The 15,376-nt window shown below is 36.5% G+C and overlaps 1 protein-coding gene across 6 annotated transcripts in view; it reads right to left on the bottom strand.

Moving 5' to 3' along the window:
- LOC150081387 (uncharacterized) overlaps positions 1–15,376 on the bottom strand; it is a 325,542-nt gene that overhangs the window by 12,624 nt on the left and 297,542 nt on the right. For all 6 annotated transcript variants that reach the window (XM_090379754.1, XM_090379758.1, XM_090379759.1 and 3 more), the window contains one exon: positions 4,444–4,718. In XM_090379754.1, the coding sequence (XP_090235880.1) occupies positions 4,444–4,718 (275 nt within the window). The remainder of the gene's footprint in view (positions 1–4,443; positions 4,719–15,376) is intronic.

The following is a 15,376-nucleotide window of genomic DNA, read 5'->3' as shown; positions in this document are numbered from 1 at the left end:
CTCCTTTGGAATGACTTGAATTAAAAACACTAGAGGAAGAAAGTGATCTAGGAATTATGATACAAGCAGATATGAAGTTTTCTGGGTAGTGTAAACAGGCAGCCAGGAAAGCCCATAGGGTCCTATCAACGATTTATCGAACATTATTCTATAGAGATTGAGAGGTCACAATTCCACTGTATAAAGTTATTGTAAGACCACATTTGGAATACTGTGTTCAAGTATGGAGACCTCAAATGAAAACAAGACATTGAAAAGAACTTCTATGGTGAAATTGGAAAAAGGGCAACCATACAAGGAAAGACTGATTATGTGGGTTACAGAGCTTGGTAACCAGGCAACTCAGAAGTGACCTGATTGAGGTTTATAAGGCCCTGAGAGGGGTTAGCAAAATGAATGAAGGTGGAATTTTCACTGTTATAAAGAATTTCAGAACTAGGGACTATAAATCCAAATGACTGGGGAAGATGCTTAGACTAGATTGTAAGAAGTTCTCAATTAGCCAGTAAGTTGATTGTTGGAGCAAGATGTCTTCACAGATTGTTAAGGCTGGCAGTTTGAATATATTCCAAAGTCAACTGGATAGTTATCTACATAAGGAAGGAAGCCCATAATTTTTTTATGTGGTGTTTTTTTTTTTTTTTTTTTTTTTTTTTTTGTGTGGCTTCCTTGCACTATATGGCAAATACTATTACTATAAAACTATTTTTTTTTTTTAAAGAACATTTCTGCATTTTAGTTTATACTTAAAAAATCATTCCTAACATTTCAACCCTTACCGTTTTGCAAATATGTATCTGTGTATACACATTTGCTGTGGGTGGCCTCTGTGGAACACATACACACCATGAATGTGGTCTAGAGTATGCGTGCGTGTGTGTTTAAGATCGTTTCAAATAATGTTTTCATTTATTTATGCATGAACTGTCTAGAAATATTCAAGTAGCTGCTGCCATATCTAATCTCAGTTTCCAAGTAATTGTAGATACAGTTCAAAATAGACGTTAGCTTCAACTGTCCAATTTCGGCTAACAAAATCTGAAATTCTCTATATTATTGAGTTAGAATTGGATGAAATTGAAACAAGCCATATATAAAGAGCTGGGAGGATATTGCTACATCAAGAAAGTAACAATGAAGCCGCCCACCACAATTTTATCAAGATTTATTTTTAAAATTCTGATTTGATTTTTGACAATAATTTCCCTTCAGTGCTGGACAGAGTCAAGCTAAAATAAGCACAAGTGAATATTTAAAAGCATTTATATAAAAATTGCTCATTTTACAAAATTTTAAAATTCCCCAAAGAAACTTACTACCAATAGCTCATATGCATCCAGGAACTTGCATGCAAAGGGGTTAAGTTCTGAAATTATTCAGATCTTTAACCAGGATACAAAAAAAAAAAAAAAAAAATGATACAGAGCCACAGTAAAGCCAATCAGATTTAAAACTGTGGGTAATACAGTGGATTTCAGTTATTTGAGACAAATCAAGACTAGTGCACTTTGGCTCAATTAAGCAGCCGCCCCAATTATGCAAATAGTTAACAAAGCAACAACGTTTCATGTAAATAGTTATAAAGATATAAAAAAAGACAAACTACCATTTAACTGAGCAACAAATTATTTATTCAAATAAATTTCAGACTAAATTAGAGCTAAATATTTAACATTTAAATATTCTTCATGCAGAACTTTCCGTTTTCGCTCATCGTCAATATCAACATCATTAATGAACTGTCAGAGGATATGTATGTTGTCCTTAAAGTGCTTCTATTTAATCCTATTAAAGCAAAATACACAACAAATTAGGGAAAAAAAAAATTTGATATTTAAAAATTTAATTAATATAACAAACATACGCATACTTGGCCTCCAACTTTTAGTTCCTAACTATCATCGATGGATAAATTTATCCAGTGTATACCCTGCCATGTTCGTTTGATTGACTGTGGGTGAACAAAATCAGCAGACATTAGTGCAGATAATGGACTGCCTTTGTTGCCTTCCTGCATGAAGTACTGTTGTAACCCTTCAATGAATTTCCTGGCATCCTGTGTAGTCAGTCACTCATTCAGGTTAAGATGTGTCACCATCACTTTCCACGTCTTGGTGTTTTGACAGAATGCTTTCAATGATTGCATCCTCACAATCTTCATTTTTGTTGTAACATTAAATGTTATTATTAATACCTTCAAATTCTTCATAGTTCCCAACTTTTTTTCAGTTCTGAAACAGCTTCATATTCAATTTTGGCTGTTTCTGGCACCTCCAAGCCTGAAAGCTTAAAACCACTGTGAGAAAAACAGTTCTAAGTCGATAACAAACTGTACCACCTAGAGAAGGAACCTTTGCGATCACTTACTTGGCTGTGGAAGATGTCAGTAGATTTTCTTCAGTTGCTTCTAGGATGTAGTTCACTAACTTTCCACAGAACAACTCCTTCAAATTTTTTATGATTCCCATATCCATTGCCTACACCACAGATGTTGTGTTGGCAGGCAGAAATTCCAGCTTGATGTTTTTCAAACACTCTGAACACTTAGGGTGTGCTGCACAATTGTCAAGAATCAGAAGAACTTTTCTTAATTTCAGCTATAATTCCACATCCCACCTCTTTAACCATTTTTTTTTTTAAATTTCGGAAGTCATCCATGCATTCTTATTAGTATAGTACTCTGTCGATTCTTAGCCCCTTAAAGCATCAAGGCTTAGCTTTTTTTTTCCCAATAACCAACAGCTTCTTTTTATCAGTTCCTGACATATTTTAACAACATAACGCAGTTGTGCAATCCATTGCTTTCTTTGAACCCGACAGTGCAACAGTTCAACTGTAGCACAGAGAACCATTTGGCGTGGCACTATAAAATGGGCGTTTCATCAGTGCTGTGGTATCATCTGCACAAAATTTCTGAAGTAAGACAAATAGTTTCTTGGATTTTCATGCCTACATTTCCACTGAGACCACCAACCATCTGTTGCTTTAAAATCATCATGACCCAGCTTCTTATCTAGCTCCTCTGACTTCTTTTTCAACATTGTACCACTGACACACACACTCCTCATTCAGTTACAATGAAGAGCCACTGATTTAGGGCATCTTCAACGTCAGTATCCTTACCTTGACGTTTCTCGGACGCTCCCTGTTTTCCACTGAGTGTCCATTCTTCTCGCAGTTAATCTTGCTGGTGTATCAAGAGTGCAATTGTAGATTTCGGTACTCCGCCAAACGACGATGACTGATATTGGGCAGATGGCCTTTTATTTGGTCCAGTAAGGCAATTTTTTCGGCTAGTGACAAATCTTTACATGGCATCTTGTTAAGGGTCCGAAATTTTATAAAATTAAAATTAAAAAATTAAATAAAATAAATTTTTAAAAAAATTTATCAAAAATCACAGCACTGAAAAATCTCTACACTTCCTGATTTGGCATTGGTTCGGTATGAATGATATAACACAAGTGCACACAACTGATGCTAATTAGCGACTGTTAAGCTCTGAGAAGGCAAAGCAAGAGTGATAAGTCATTCACGTGCGACAACTAGAAGGGCTTGGGCAGTGGTGTGCTGGTAAATTTTTAACAACTCTTTGGAAACTATGCACCAGCTTCTCCCTTTGTGAGAATTACAATCCCCTCCCCAAAGTATAAACAAATTCCATTACAGTACTGTATCACCAAACATCCACTTAAATTTGCCTGAGACACTTCTTTGGGTAATCACTATCCAGTTCATGACAATTCTAGAAACGTGAAATCTTCGACACACGTCGAGCATGGGAATGTCATTGCCTTAAGAAGTAGACCGGGTAAAATTAACTGGATGTTTACACAGGCTGCCACATAAGTAAGGGGGAAGGGGAAAGGAAGAAAGAGGGTGCCGAAATAAGCACACTCAGACTGAATTTTCTGTGTCACCATGTTATCACCCAAATGCTGCTAGCCATTGTGGATTTAAGTGAGTACCGCTCTACAGTTTATAGCCAGTGTCCGTTAAATTAACAACCGGCTCGCAAAATTCTTGAAAATTTAATAACCAGCTCGCACAATCATGTACCTCAGGGTTAATCATGTACCTGCAGTCTCTTGCCCCAATTAAATGGCATGTTATCCCAATTAAGCGAAGAAAACCCTGGGTATTTTCTTGATTAGGTTCTGTTCTTTGAGATTTGTCCCAAATAACCGGCAGCCCAAATATCTGGAATCCACTGTATTCTGTCTTTTCACTAATGCAATCTTAATTTTATAATGGTACATTAGGTGGTGCTCAATCAATCTATCAGCATGAACTGGCCAATTTCTAAATAAATTCAAGTGGAGCAAGATACTCTCTCTAAGTTTATTTAATGATAAAATTTAATATCTCCATGAAACCGTTTTCAGTGTTTCACAGATCTTAGGAACTATTAATAAAGAATTTGAAAAAATAAGTTATACTAACCTGTTAGAGAGGCTTCTTGCTTTTTAGGTACGTTATCTTCAAAAGCTATAAAGGGACTGCCTGGAATTTTATTAGAATTCACATCATCTGCATTATTCAATATGTTATCAACTTCTTCAGCTGTAGTGGCCGGAACTGTTCCCAGATCAATAAGTTGTTCAAATTCTGCTTGGTGGGAAGCAAACTGAGGTGGTAATGGGGGTGCTGCAATTGGAGGTTGACTATTACCAAAGTCTAAGAGAAGTCCACTAGACGTTTCCGACTTTTCATCAGGACTAAAACAGTATATATATAGAGGGGTTTTTTTTTTTTTTTTTTTTTTTACAGCACATGAATTAAAAAATAACTGTCAATTTAAAAATTATAAAAATTTATCAAATTTTTTTCAAAATTTATCAGATTAGCCCAGGGTCTCCAGCAAAATACTAGAGATGTACATAAAAGAAATAGAATATATGTATATGGAGGGTGGCCAAAACTAAAGTTGTCTACTCCTACTTAAATGACATCATTCTTGAATAAGAATGAGCTGTCATTTAAGTGGGATATGCAAATTGTGAATATTATGCACAATAATATTCATGAGCAAGAGGATTAGCAAAGAAAAAATTTCAGCATGTCAACCACCAGGAGATGCATTCTTTATGCAATATGAATACTTTTATAGTCAGCAAATTCAGAACACTAAAAATTTCAAATGGCACAATGTTAGTAGTAGTTTCATGAATGGATGTTTTAAACCTGACTAACCCAGGACTGCTAAAAACAGATATCGCAGCAATCTCCAAATAATTATATTAACATTTGCATGGTTTGACGAGAAATGAAAGTGGTATGGCCACAAATGGCCTCACTTTTATCACTGTGCACATGTCAAAATAAGATCCTATAATAATTTAACTTTATAAATGGATATTTATTTATTACACCAGGGGAATAGAAAATAACTGCTAAATATTTGGGATGACATGACCAAAGTTCCAATTCAAGTATATAGTATGGCAACTTCAGCTCCAATTACTCAAGTTATCTGAGAAAGAAAATTTCTCACCGAGTTATTAAAGTGCTCTGGATCAGCATTAAATATCTCTCTCTTCTAAAGAATGTTTCAATTCTAATAAATCTGAAGGCTGGGTTTTGTAAACATAGTCTCTCAAGTCATAGGAATGCAAACTGAGACTTTGCAGAAGCCATTTAATATCAAAACTCTAACCACAGAGATTACTGTCGTGTGATTCATGAGAAGACATAATAACACATAATCGAAAAGAACTGGATGCAGGGAATAACTTTGATATTATATACTTGGATCTTAGAAAGGCTTTTGATACTGTTGCACATGGAAGACTGCTACACAAATTGGAGCAGTGTGACATTGGAGGCAAATTGCTGCTATGGATAAAGGGGTGGTTGAGGGGGAGAAGACAGAGAGTGGTAATCAATGGACACTGCTCATCGTGGACTACGCCAAAACCATGAATGTGCAAATTTGGCACTTTTTACCTAAATGTTTGAGGTTGTTTATTCGTCAACTACTCCCTGTCAAGGACATGTATGTGTATTTCAAGGCCAAGTGGTTGAAAATGTTACGTACATTTTCATTTAATTGTGAAAAAATCACTTCTCACCATGCAGATTCACGAATGTGGCACTTTTGTTATTTTGGCATGGTAGAATCACAGCTGTAGAATTTCATTACTGCCATAAAACTATATCTAAAATGTATCTTGATGCTACTCTCAACATTTCAATAATGTTCAGGATGTTTAATGAACAGTGTACTGAACAGGGATTGAAAAAAATTATTTGAAAAATTTAGGCAAGTGTTTAGGGAGTTTAAATTAAGTTTCTTTCACCCCAAGAAGGACCAGTGTAAAAAATGCTTGGTTTATCATAGTTGTGACTCCCAAAGAAAAAACAGATAAGATAGATGATTTTAATATGCACATTGCAAGAAAGAAAGCAGCCTACCAGTGTAGAGAAGACAATAAAAACTTGGCCAGTAATAATCAGTCTTATCTACCATTTAATTTCGATCTTGAGGCTATTTTTAAAACTCCAAAGGGAAATGCTGGCCAAATTTTTTACCTATGTAAATTAGTCATTTACAATTGCAATTAGTGCCTCTCTTTCCTTGGGTCTCATCTCAAGGAAAGAGAGGCACTAATTGTAATTGCAACAAGTTTGCTTAAATGCATTAGGGACAAAACTAATAATAAACAAATTACGTCAGAATCATGTCCGATTCGTGTGGGGGTCAGAATAAGAATACACTTATGGCTTCACTGTTCATGTAGTTGTTAAAAATTATCACCAGTTTAAACTGTTAGAGACACATTTTTTGAGCTAGGCCATTCAGAAATGGAGTGTGATGTGATTCAATGTACTCTAAAGTTGAGAGAGAAGCCCAGTATGTACCCATCTATGTCCCTGAGGGATAGGTGAAAATAATTAGAGGTGCAAGATTAAAACCTACACCATTCTGTGTAAATATCATGCAATACGATGACTTTTACGATTTTACTTTTCTCACCAAACAACTTTAAAGGTGCTGTTCCGAGAGAAAAGTCTGTTGCCTTGAATTCCAAAAAGGACAGGAGAGGTATGTCACAATGTTTTACAAAACAAACTACAAAGATGAATTTTTAACACTGTTGGGCCTTCCTTAACAGTAGACCTGTTAAGGAAGGCCCAACAGTGAGCAACCTAACCTTCCCAAAGCCTATAATGAGGAACTTCGTATGTCTCAAGAAAAGCTTAAAGATTTAATGAAAATGTGATAAGATTTGAAAATACCAAAGGAGTATCACAAATTCTATTTAAGTTTAAAAGCATCAGTAGAAATAAGGGATAATTTACCAGCACGATTTAAGTAAAGAATCTGAATATGAAGAAGATATTGAAAATTAATTTATATCAACTTGTATGTTATGATAGGATGGAGAGTGAAAAATATAGTTATTATTATTTGTTATTTGGTTTTTTTTTTTTAGGAGCATTAGCAACTAAGGCCATATTGCTCCGGGATATGCGGTGGTCATTCCCTGACCTTTCCGCATCCTTCGTATTTGGTGGTGATGGGCTCGAACCCCGGTCTAATCAAGAAGCGTGTGCTATTCACTGCCGCTCCTTCCCACCTGGCTACGGAGGCGCCATGAAAAATATAGTGACAAGTGGACAAAAATATTATAGGACTGGAGACCCATATGCAAATGAAGGTGAAAAAGACCAAGAAGATGACAAAAAGATGATCTATTCTAAACTCAACAAGCAGAATGCTTAATGAGAAAAGAAAGAGAGAAGACTAGTCAGGTTCAATGGAAATGAGGTAGTACTCCATCATGCTGGAATACTGTTCTTTCAAGAATACCTCATTCACTGAATTCAAGTAGACCAATACTTCTGAACATCCCAGCATGTTCTGAATTATCCCCAACACTAATTTTGAGTAGTCCATTAATTTTAGACCCTCAAAGAAATATGGTCCGATCAAAAATCATGATGTAAAGCTACACCATACAACAGCTTTTTAATTGTGGTGAGCAGTTAAAAACTAAGCATAGGGGATCTCACTTTCCCACAAATGGTGCAATTGTCAGTGTGTATTCAGTGTAATGTAGGTGGAGCTAAACATCTGTCCACAGCAAATTAGCTAGCCAGTCTGAGTTTTCACCTCAGTTATTGGCTCAACAGATCTGATGTTGTATGTGGATGCACCATTAATATTTATATTGTTTCTTTTAAAACTATTCTCTGCAAATCATTTCTTCATCTGTCTCATCAGGAGTTAATGCCTAGCCACTTTTGGGGAGATTACGTACACTTCCCTCTCCCTTCCCCTCAAAAAAATTTAAATCCATGATGTGTCTGCAGTACAACTGCATTCCTGTCTAGATGTTCCTGCATTACTTAGCATTAGCATTAGTAGAGGCATTTGATGCAAGAAAGCAAGCTTATGCAGCATCAGCCAAAAAAAAAAAAAAAAAAAACCACTCCCACTTCACCCCTCTGTTCGTTCAAAATACCTGTCCAGCTGAGCCTTAAACTTATTTAGGCTATCAACTTCCACGACAAGGGATGGAAGTCTGTTCCACCAACCAACCACTCGCTGGCTAAAGGCAAATTTCCGCACGTCTATCCTACATCTGTCTTTCCTCAATTTGAATTTATGCCCTCTCAGGTGATTATTCTGAGCGAGAGGAAGAATCCCATCAGCATTGAGCATGCTCAAACCATTCAATGCTTTATACACCTCTATCAGATCACCTCGCTGGTGCCTAGTCTCCAGACACTGCAATTTGCAAATCTTAAGCCTTTCTTCGTAAGAGCACCCCTTTGTTCCATTCACTAATCTTGTTGCCCTTCTCTGTACTCGTTCCAGCAGCTCTACATCCTTCTTGAAATGAGGCCTCCAGGCCTGTATACAGTACTCTAGGTGTGGCCTGACCATTGCCTTATACAAGGGAATAATCACCTCCTTATCCCTGCTAGAAAAATTCCTATATATCATTGAGAATACACCATGAGCTACTCTTGCAGCCCGTCTGCACTGCTCAGAGAACTTCATATCTGCCTGCACAACCACCCCCAGGTCCCTTTCATTCTCTACCACTGTCAGTGTAATACCACAGAGTTGATACGCTGCTCTGGGGTTGCTGTTTCCCATGTGTAGTACTTTACATTTGTCAATGTTAAACTTCATTTGCCACCTCTCAGCCCATCTGCTCAACCTTTCCAGATCCTGTTGCAGCAGCATAGTGTCAGTAGTGTCCTTGACAACCCTGCCTACCTTTGTATCGTCTGCAAACTTCAACATTAAGCTTGATATACCATCATCAATATCATTTATGAATACAGAAAACAATAATGGACCCAACACTGAGCCCTGAGGGACTCCACTAATAACATTAGTCCACGACGAGCAGTGTCCATTGATTACCACTCTCTGTCTTCTCCCCCTCAGCCACCCCTTTACCCACAGCAGCAATTTGCCTCCAATGTTACACTGCTCCAATTTGTGCAGCAGTCTTCCATGTGCAACAGTATCGAAAGCCTTCCTAAGATCCAAGTATATAATATCAAATTTATTCCCTGCATCCAGTTCCTTTGTGACTGCATCATAGTATCCAATCAAATTGGTCAGGCAAGACTTCCCCTTAACAAAACCATGCTGTGTCCGAGCTATAACTGAAGTCTTGTCTAAATGATCCTGCAGTGCTTCTTTAACTAGAGCCTCCATTAATTTTCCTGGAACAGAAGTTAAACTCACAGGTCTATAAGTGCTTGTGTCAGCTTTTGATCCTCCTTTGTGAATTGGGGTCACATTTGCACATCTCCAGTCTATGGGTACCTCCCCTGAGTCCAAGGAAGCTCTCATAATTATGGCTAAAGGTTTGCTTACTTCCTTTGCTGCCTCCTTTAATATAACTGGATAGATCCCATCCACCCCAGGTGCCTTTCTTGTGTTTATCTTCAACAATTTCTCCTCCACTTTACTCTCAGTTATTACAAGATTCTCTAGCTTACTGCTAGAGTTGAATACACCTCTGGCATTCCCCTCGCTAAATAACTCCTCATGTGTGAATGTCGATGCAAAATATTCATTTAGTTTGTTAGCTACCTGAGCAGGATCATCAACAGTTGACCCATCGATATCAAGTGGACCAATCTGATTCATCCCCTTCCTTCTAGAGTTTACATAAGTAAAGAACTCTTTGCTGTTTTTCTTTGCATCCCTTGCCAAAGATTTCTCGTAATCTGCCTTCGCCTGCGTAACCTCCTTTGTAACTTTGTTACAGATCAACTTGTATCTATCATAGGCTTCTGTGTCATGTGTTAATTTGTATGTATCCCATGCATGTTTCTTCTCTGCCATATGCCTCATCAGTTCATCTGACATCCATTTAGGCCTAAACCTTGAACAATATTTCTTAGTTGGTATGTAAAGTCTAGTAGCTTCCAAGATAAGTTCTTTGAATGCTTCCCATTTTGCATTTACTGTTGGTAACATCATCAGTTGGTCCCACTGTATAGAATTTAAATACTGTCTCAGTCCATCGTAGTCGCCTTTACGAAAGCAATAACCCTTCCCTTTACCCCTAATGGTAGTTACCTCTTTGAGTAAATCCCACTTCAGCACACTGTGATCACTGCCACCTAGTGGTTCATTTATCTGCAGATTCTTAATGCATGAAGAATCACTGCTGATAATCAAATCAAGAGTATTCCTCCCTCTAGTTGCCTCCCGAACATGCTGATGTAGAAAACAATCATCCAATAAATCCACAAAAGCCTTGCTAGTGTGTGAGTGACCAGCCCACAAATTCCAGTCAATATTTGGGAAATTAAAATCTCCCATTATAAGACTCTCTGATTTACTGGCCCACTCTATTTCCCTGTACAGTTTCTTATTATACTCATCAGAGTCATTAGGCCTATAGCACACTCATATTCTCAATTTTGATCTCCCAATGCTTATGTCACACCAAACTGACTCGACACTGCACTGTCCACCGGCTTCACTTCCTTGGATTTTATGTATTTCTTAACTAATAGCATAACCCCTCCTCCCTTCCTATCCAGTCTATCTTTTCTGTAGACGTTGTACTCCCCAAATTCCAGTTCTGCATTCCTTATATCTGTGTGACACCAAGTCTCTGATATCCCAACAATATCTGCCTTTGATGTTTTGAGCAATACCTCAAATTCATCAAATTTATGAGAGACTCAATTACCTTCCCTGGAACAGAAGTTATGCTAACAGATCTGTAATTACTCATGTCACCTTTTAATCTCCCATTGTGAATTGTGGATACATTTGTACATCTCCAGTCCATAAAGACCTCTGCTGAATCCAATGATGCTCTCATAATTATGACTATGGGTTTGGAAGATGTTTTATCATTTTTTAGTAGATGGCCCAACAGCACTTGCTCATGTAAGGAAGAACACTGCACTTAATTCTACCTGAGTGAAGAGCTCGTTGTATGGTTCAAGTCCCTTTGAGGAGAAGTTTAATGCATGTTCCTCACTTTTTTTCTTCTTCTTTTAGGACCAGACACTCTGGGAAGAATGATGCTACAGCAGTCAGATCTGCAAATGTACATACACTGTGCTCTAAGATCACTGTAGAGCAAGGAGAATATATTCTCCTTAATTTTTAAAAACTTATTCCAGACTACTTTTTAGCTAGTAGACTGGGTAACAGATGATGTGAAATCAATCTTAAGATTCCTCACTCAGAACTCAAATAATGTGCTTTGGCACATGCATGTTTAAAGGATATTAAATTTTCTACAGTGGGATATCAACAGAATAACACCCCCATGTCTTTTTTTTTTTTTTTTTTTTACTCTTCTTGCTGTTGTGCATTGTGATTTTTTAAATATTTTTGAAATTGCAAATGCTGTTGCACAGATGTACATAAACTTCCACAATGTACATAAACTACATCATTATTGGACTTCTTTGATATAAAACTATTCCAGTCAGCCTTATCAAACTTTTGTTGAGATATCCTTGATGGCTGACATGATCTTCCTAGTGTCAGAACAGATGACACAGTGGAGTGCTTACTCCCATAGGGAATTTTTTCAACCTCTCATATAAATAAAGGGGGTAACCCTTTGCTGCCTCCCTTTAATATAACTGGATAGATCCCATCTACCCAAGGCACTGTTTTTATGTTAAGCTTTCACCATATTCTTTTTTTGCTTTACTTTCACAGTTATCACAAAAAAAATTTAGCTTCCTGTTTCTTTTTGATAAGCTTTTGGCAGTCCCCTCCCTAAAGAACTTCTCATGTGTGAATTTGGATGCAAAATATCTATTCAGTTTTCAGCAACCTGAGCAGGCTCATCAAGTGGACCAGCGTGATTCAACCCCTTCCTTCTACTGTTAATATAAGTTAATACACAAGAAAAACAGCAAAGAAGTCTTTGCTATTTTTCTTGGCATTCTTTGCCAGACTTCTCACAATCTGCCTTTAGCTTGCCTAAGCTCCTTTGTGACTTGATTACAGAACAGTTTATATCTATCAGGCTTCTTTGTCACCTGATAATTTATATATATATATATATATATCCCATGCATTTTTAACAAATAGATATTTATTTAAAGTATACCCAGTATAAAATGCATTTTTCTTCTCTGCCACAAGTATCATCATTTCATCTGACATCCATTTAGGTCTAAGCCTGGAATGATATTTCTTAGTTGGTATGAAAAGCCTAGTAGCTTCTAGGCAACAGCAAATTATGAATGATTCCCATTTATAATTTGCTGTTGGGTAACATTATCAGATGGTCCCACTGTATGGAATTAAAAAACTGTCTAAGACCAATGTAATCACCCTTATGAAAGCGAAAGCCCTTCCCTTTATCCTTGACAGTAGTTATATCTTTAAGTAAACCCTACATCAACACACTGTGATCACTGCCACATAGAGGATCTCTTACCTGAAGATCCTTAATGCATTGAGAATTGCTGCTGATAATCAGATCAAGAGTACTACTTTCTCTTGTCACCTCTCTAACATGTTGCTGTAGAAAACAGTCAACCAATAAATCCACAAAGGCCTTGCTAGTTTATGAGTGACCAACCCATAAGTTCCAGTCAATATCTGAAAAGTGAAAATCCCCCATTATAAGACATCCGGATTTACTAGCCCACTTTATTTCTCTGTATAGTTGTTTGTTATATTCATCAGAGTCATTAGGCCTATAACACACTCCTACTGTCATTTTTGTTTCCTCCAATGTCTGTCACACCAAACTGATTCGATGTTCCATGGCTACCCTTAAAAATCTAACAGGATTAGTAAGGTTGCTCTTACAGGAAAGGCTTCAGTTCTACTGACTGCATCTGGCAACTGTGGGGGAGGGGCCTTAAATGAAATATTTAAGGTCTTGAATATATACACTGAATAAATTAAATGTGGACAGCATCCTAACCCTTGCTCAGAGGACACACAGAAGACAACTTTAAATTGAAAAAGGATGATTGTAAAATAGATGTGATTTGCTCTCACCTAAATAATGACTGATTTGCAATAAACTTCCATTTGGTGTTGTGGAGGTGTGTAGTTTGACTAAAGTTAAGGAAGAATTAGATAAATTATTGATGGATGAGGTGGGTAGTGTTTTAGGGGGTTTTTTTCCCAACTACTAATTTAAATATTAATTTAAAACAAACTGATCAAAAGTTAGAACCATGTGAAATATGAGCTTTAAAAAAATAAATGGGAGTAACAGATGAAAGCAATGGCAAGCTCATATCACAAATGAGATAAGAAAAATCTTGAAGTAACAAATATTTAAATCAAAAGTGAAGCAAATTTAAGACAATGTGAGATGTAGAAATTGGGTGGGGGAAGGCCATCATAGCCGAGTGGTCAGGCACGCAGGTGCATAAGTACGTATGCCTTGAGTGACCTGGGTTCAAGTCCGTGACTGCTGAATACAGTGCTGTTCCTTGTATTCTCTACCATGTGAACTCCTCTGACCATGTATTCGTCCTGGAGTATAAACAGATAATCAAAATAAAATGAAGAAACACAGACACAGAGATAGATAGATCAACAGATAGACAGCTATAGCTAAAAATCTAACAGGAAATACGACACAGCAACATGGAAGAAAATAGCAAAAACTGAAGGCTGATAGTCAAGATCTGATTTCTACTACTACAGTGACCTATACCGACAACATCTATACCAGTTTGTGATGTGAGTAGCTAGAGGACACATGACAGCCTTCTTCATAAAGTTACTCTTCTGAACTTGAGTTGTTTCATATTATTATTTTTCTGTGTATATATGTATGTGTGAAAAAAATAAATAATATGCCCAATAACTGTACACACACACACACACACACACACACACACACACACACACACACACACACACACACACACACACAATAAAATAGCATAGCATACATATACAATAATAGGCAATCTGCTATGGATTGGACAAAACTGAGGTTGTAAGAGGTTGTGAAGAAAAGATAGGAACAGGATAAAAATAGTACCTTGCATTCATCCCTGAAATTGTTCTAATATATTGTGCAAAGAATCAAAATAAGAAACAGATAGTAAAAAGCAGGTTAGGGAAGGAACAATTAATAAAAATTATACTGGAGCTCAATGGGAGCATAACTACTAACCTGACCCAAAAGATAGCATCCTAGTGTTAAAGTACACATAACATAATAACAATGGAAAAAGATTATAAATTGCCTTTAAGAGTCTAAATTAAAAGAGGATGCTAGAAAGAAACAAAGCCTGTAAAACATAAATCCAGTAGATAGTTATAATAATTAGTATAAAATAACCTGTTATGTAAAAAACTAGCAATGCGCAAGATCAATGTCACCGCCAATAAACTGTACAAGCTGTAGAAGAATATAACTAACAGCGAATTGCATTAAAATATAAAATCAACTGAATTTGGTAAAATTTTCCAACAAAACACATGAAAGCCATAAATATTAAGCAGCCAATATTAACTGAAAAACATCTTCTTTGAATGACTCATAGCATCTTCAAAATGTTTTTAACACTTTGTGGGTTTCTTTGCACTTTTTCCTAATTCAAAACAAAATCACCCATTTTAAAATGCAAATGAAACACAAACACAAAAACCTTCTATTCAGCATGGGCTAATTCAGACTGATGGTGATTCGTGCATTAACATAAAATGACTGAAGACATGACGAGATGAAACTCATGACATAGCAATTTCAAGATAAAAATAAGTCCCTGAACTTTTTTGACCACACCTCATATATATATAAAAATTTCAATATAGTCAATAAATATTTAATGCTGATATTCTGTTTTTCTTTCATTTATAAAGTACATTATGTCAATAATAATGGTAAAAATTTTATACATTTTTATAAATGAGATTTATAAGCACATTAGCAAATTT

The sequence above is a fragment of the Mastigoproctus giganteus genome, chromosome 8 (genome assembly GCF_048544385.1).
Source record: "Mastigoproctus giganteus isolate SK-2022 chromosome 8, ASM4854438v1, whole genome shotgun sequence".
In the NCBI taxonomy this organism is placed as follows: Eukaryota; Metazoa; Arthropoda; class Arachnida; order Uropygi; family Thelyphonidae; genus Mastigoproctus; species Mastigoproctus giganteus.
This window is presented reverse-complemented; position numbering and strand designations above follow the sequence as displayed.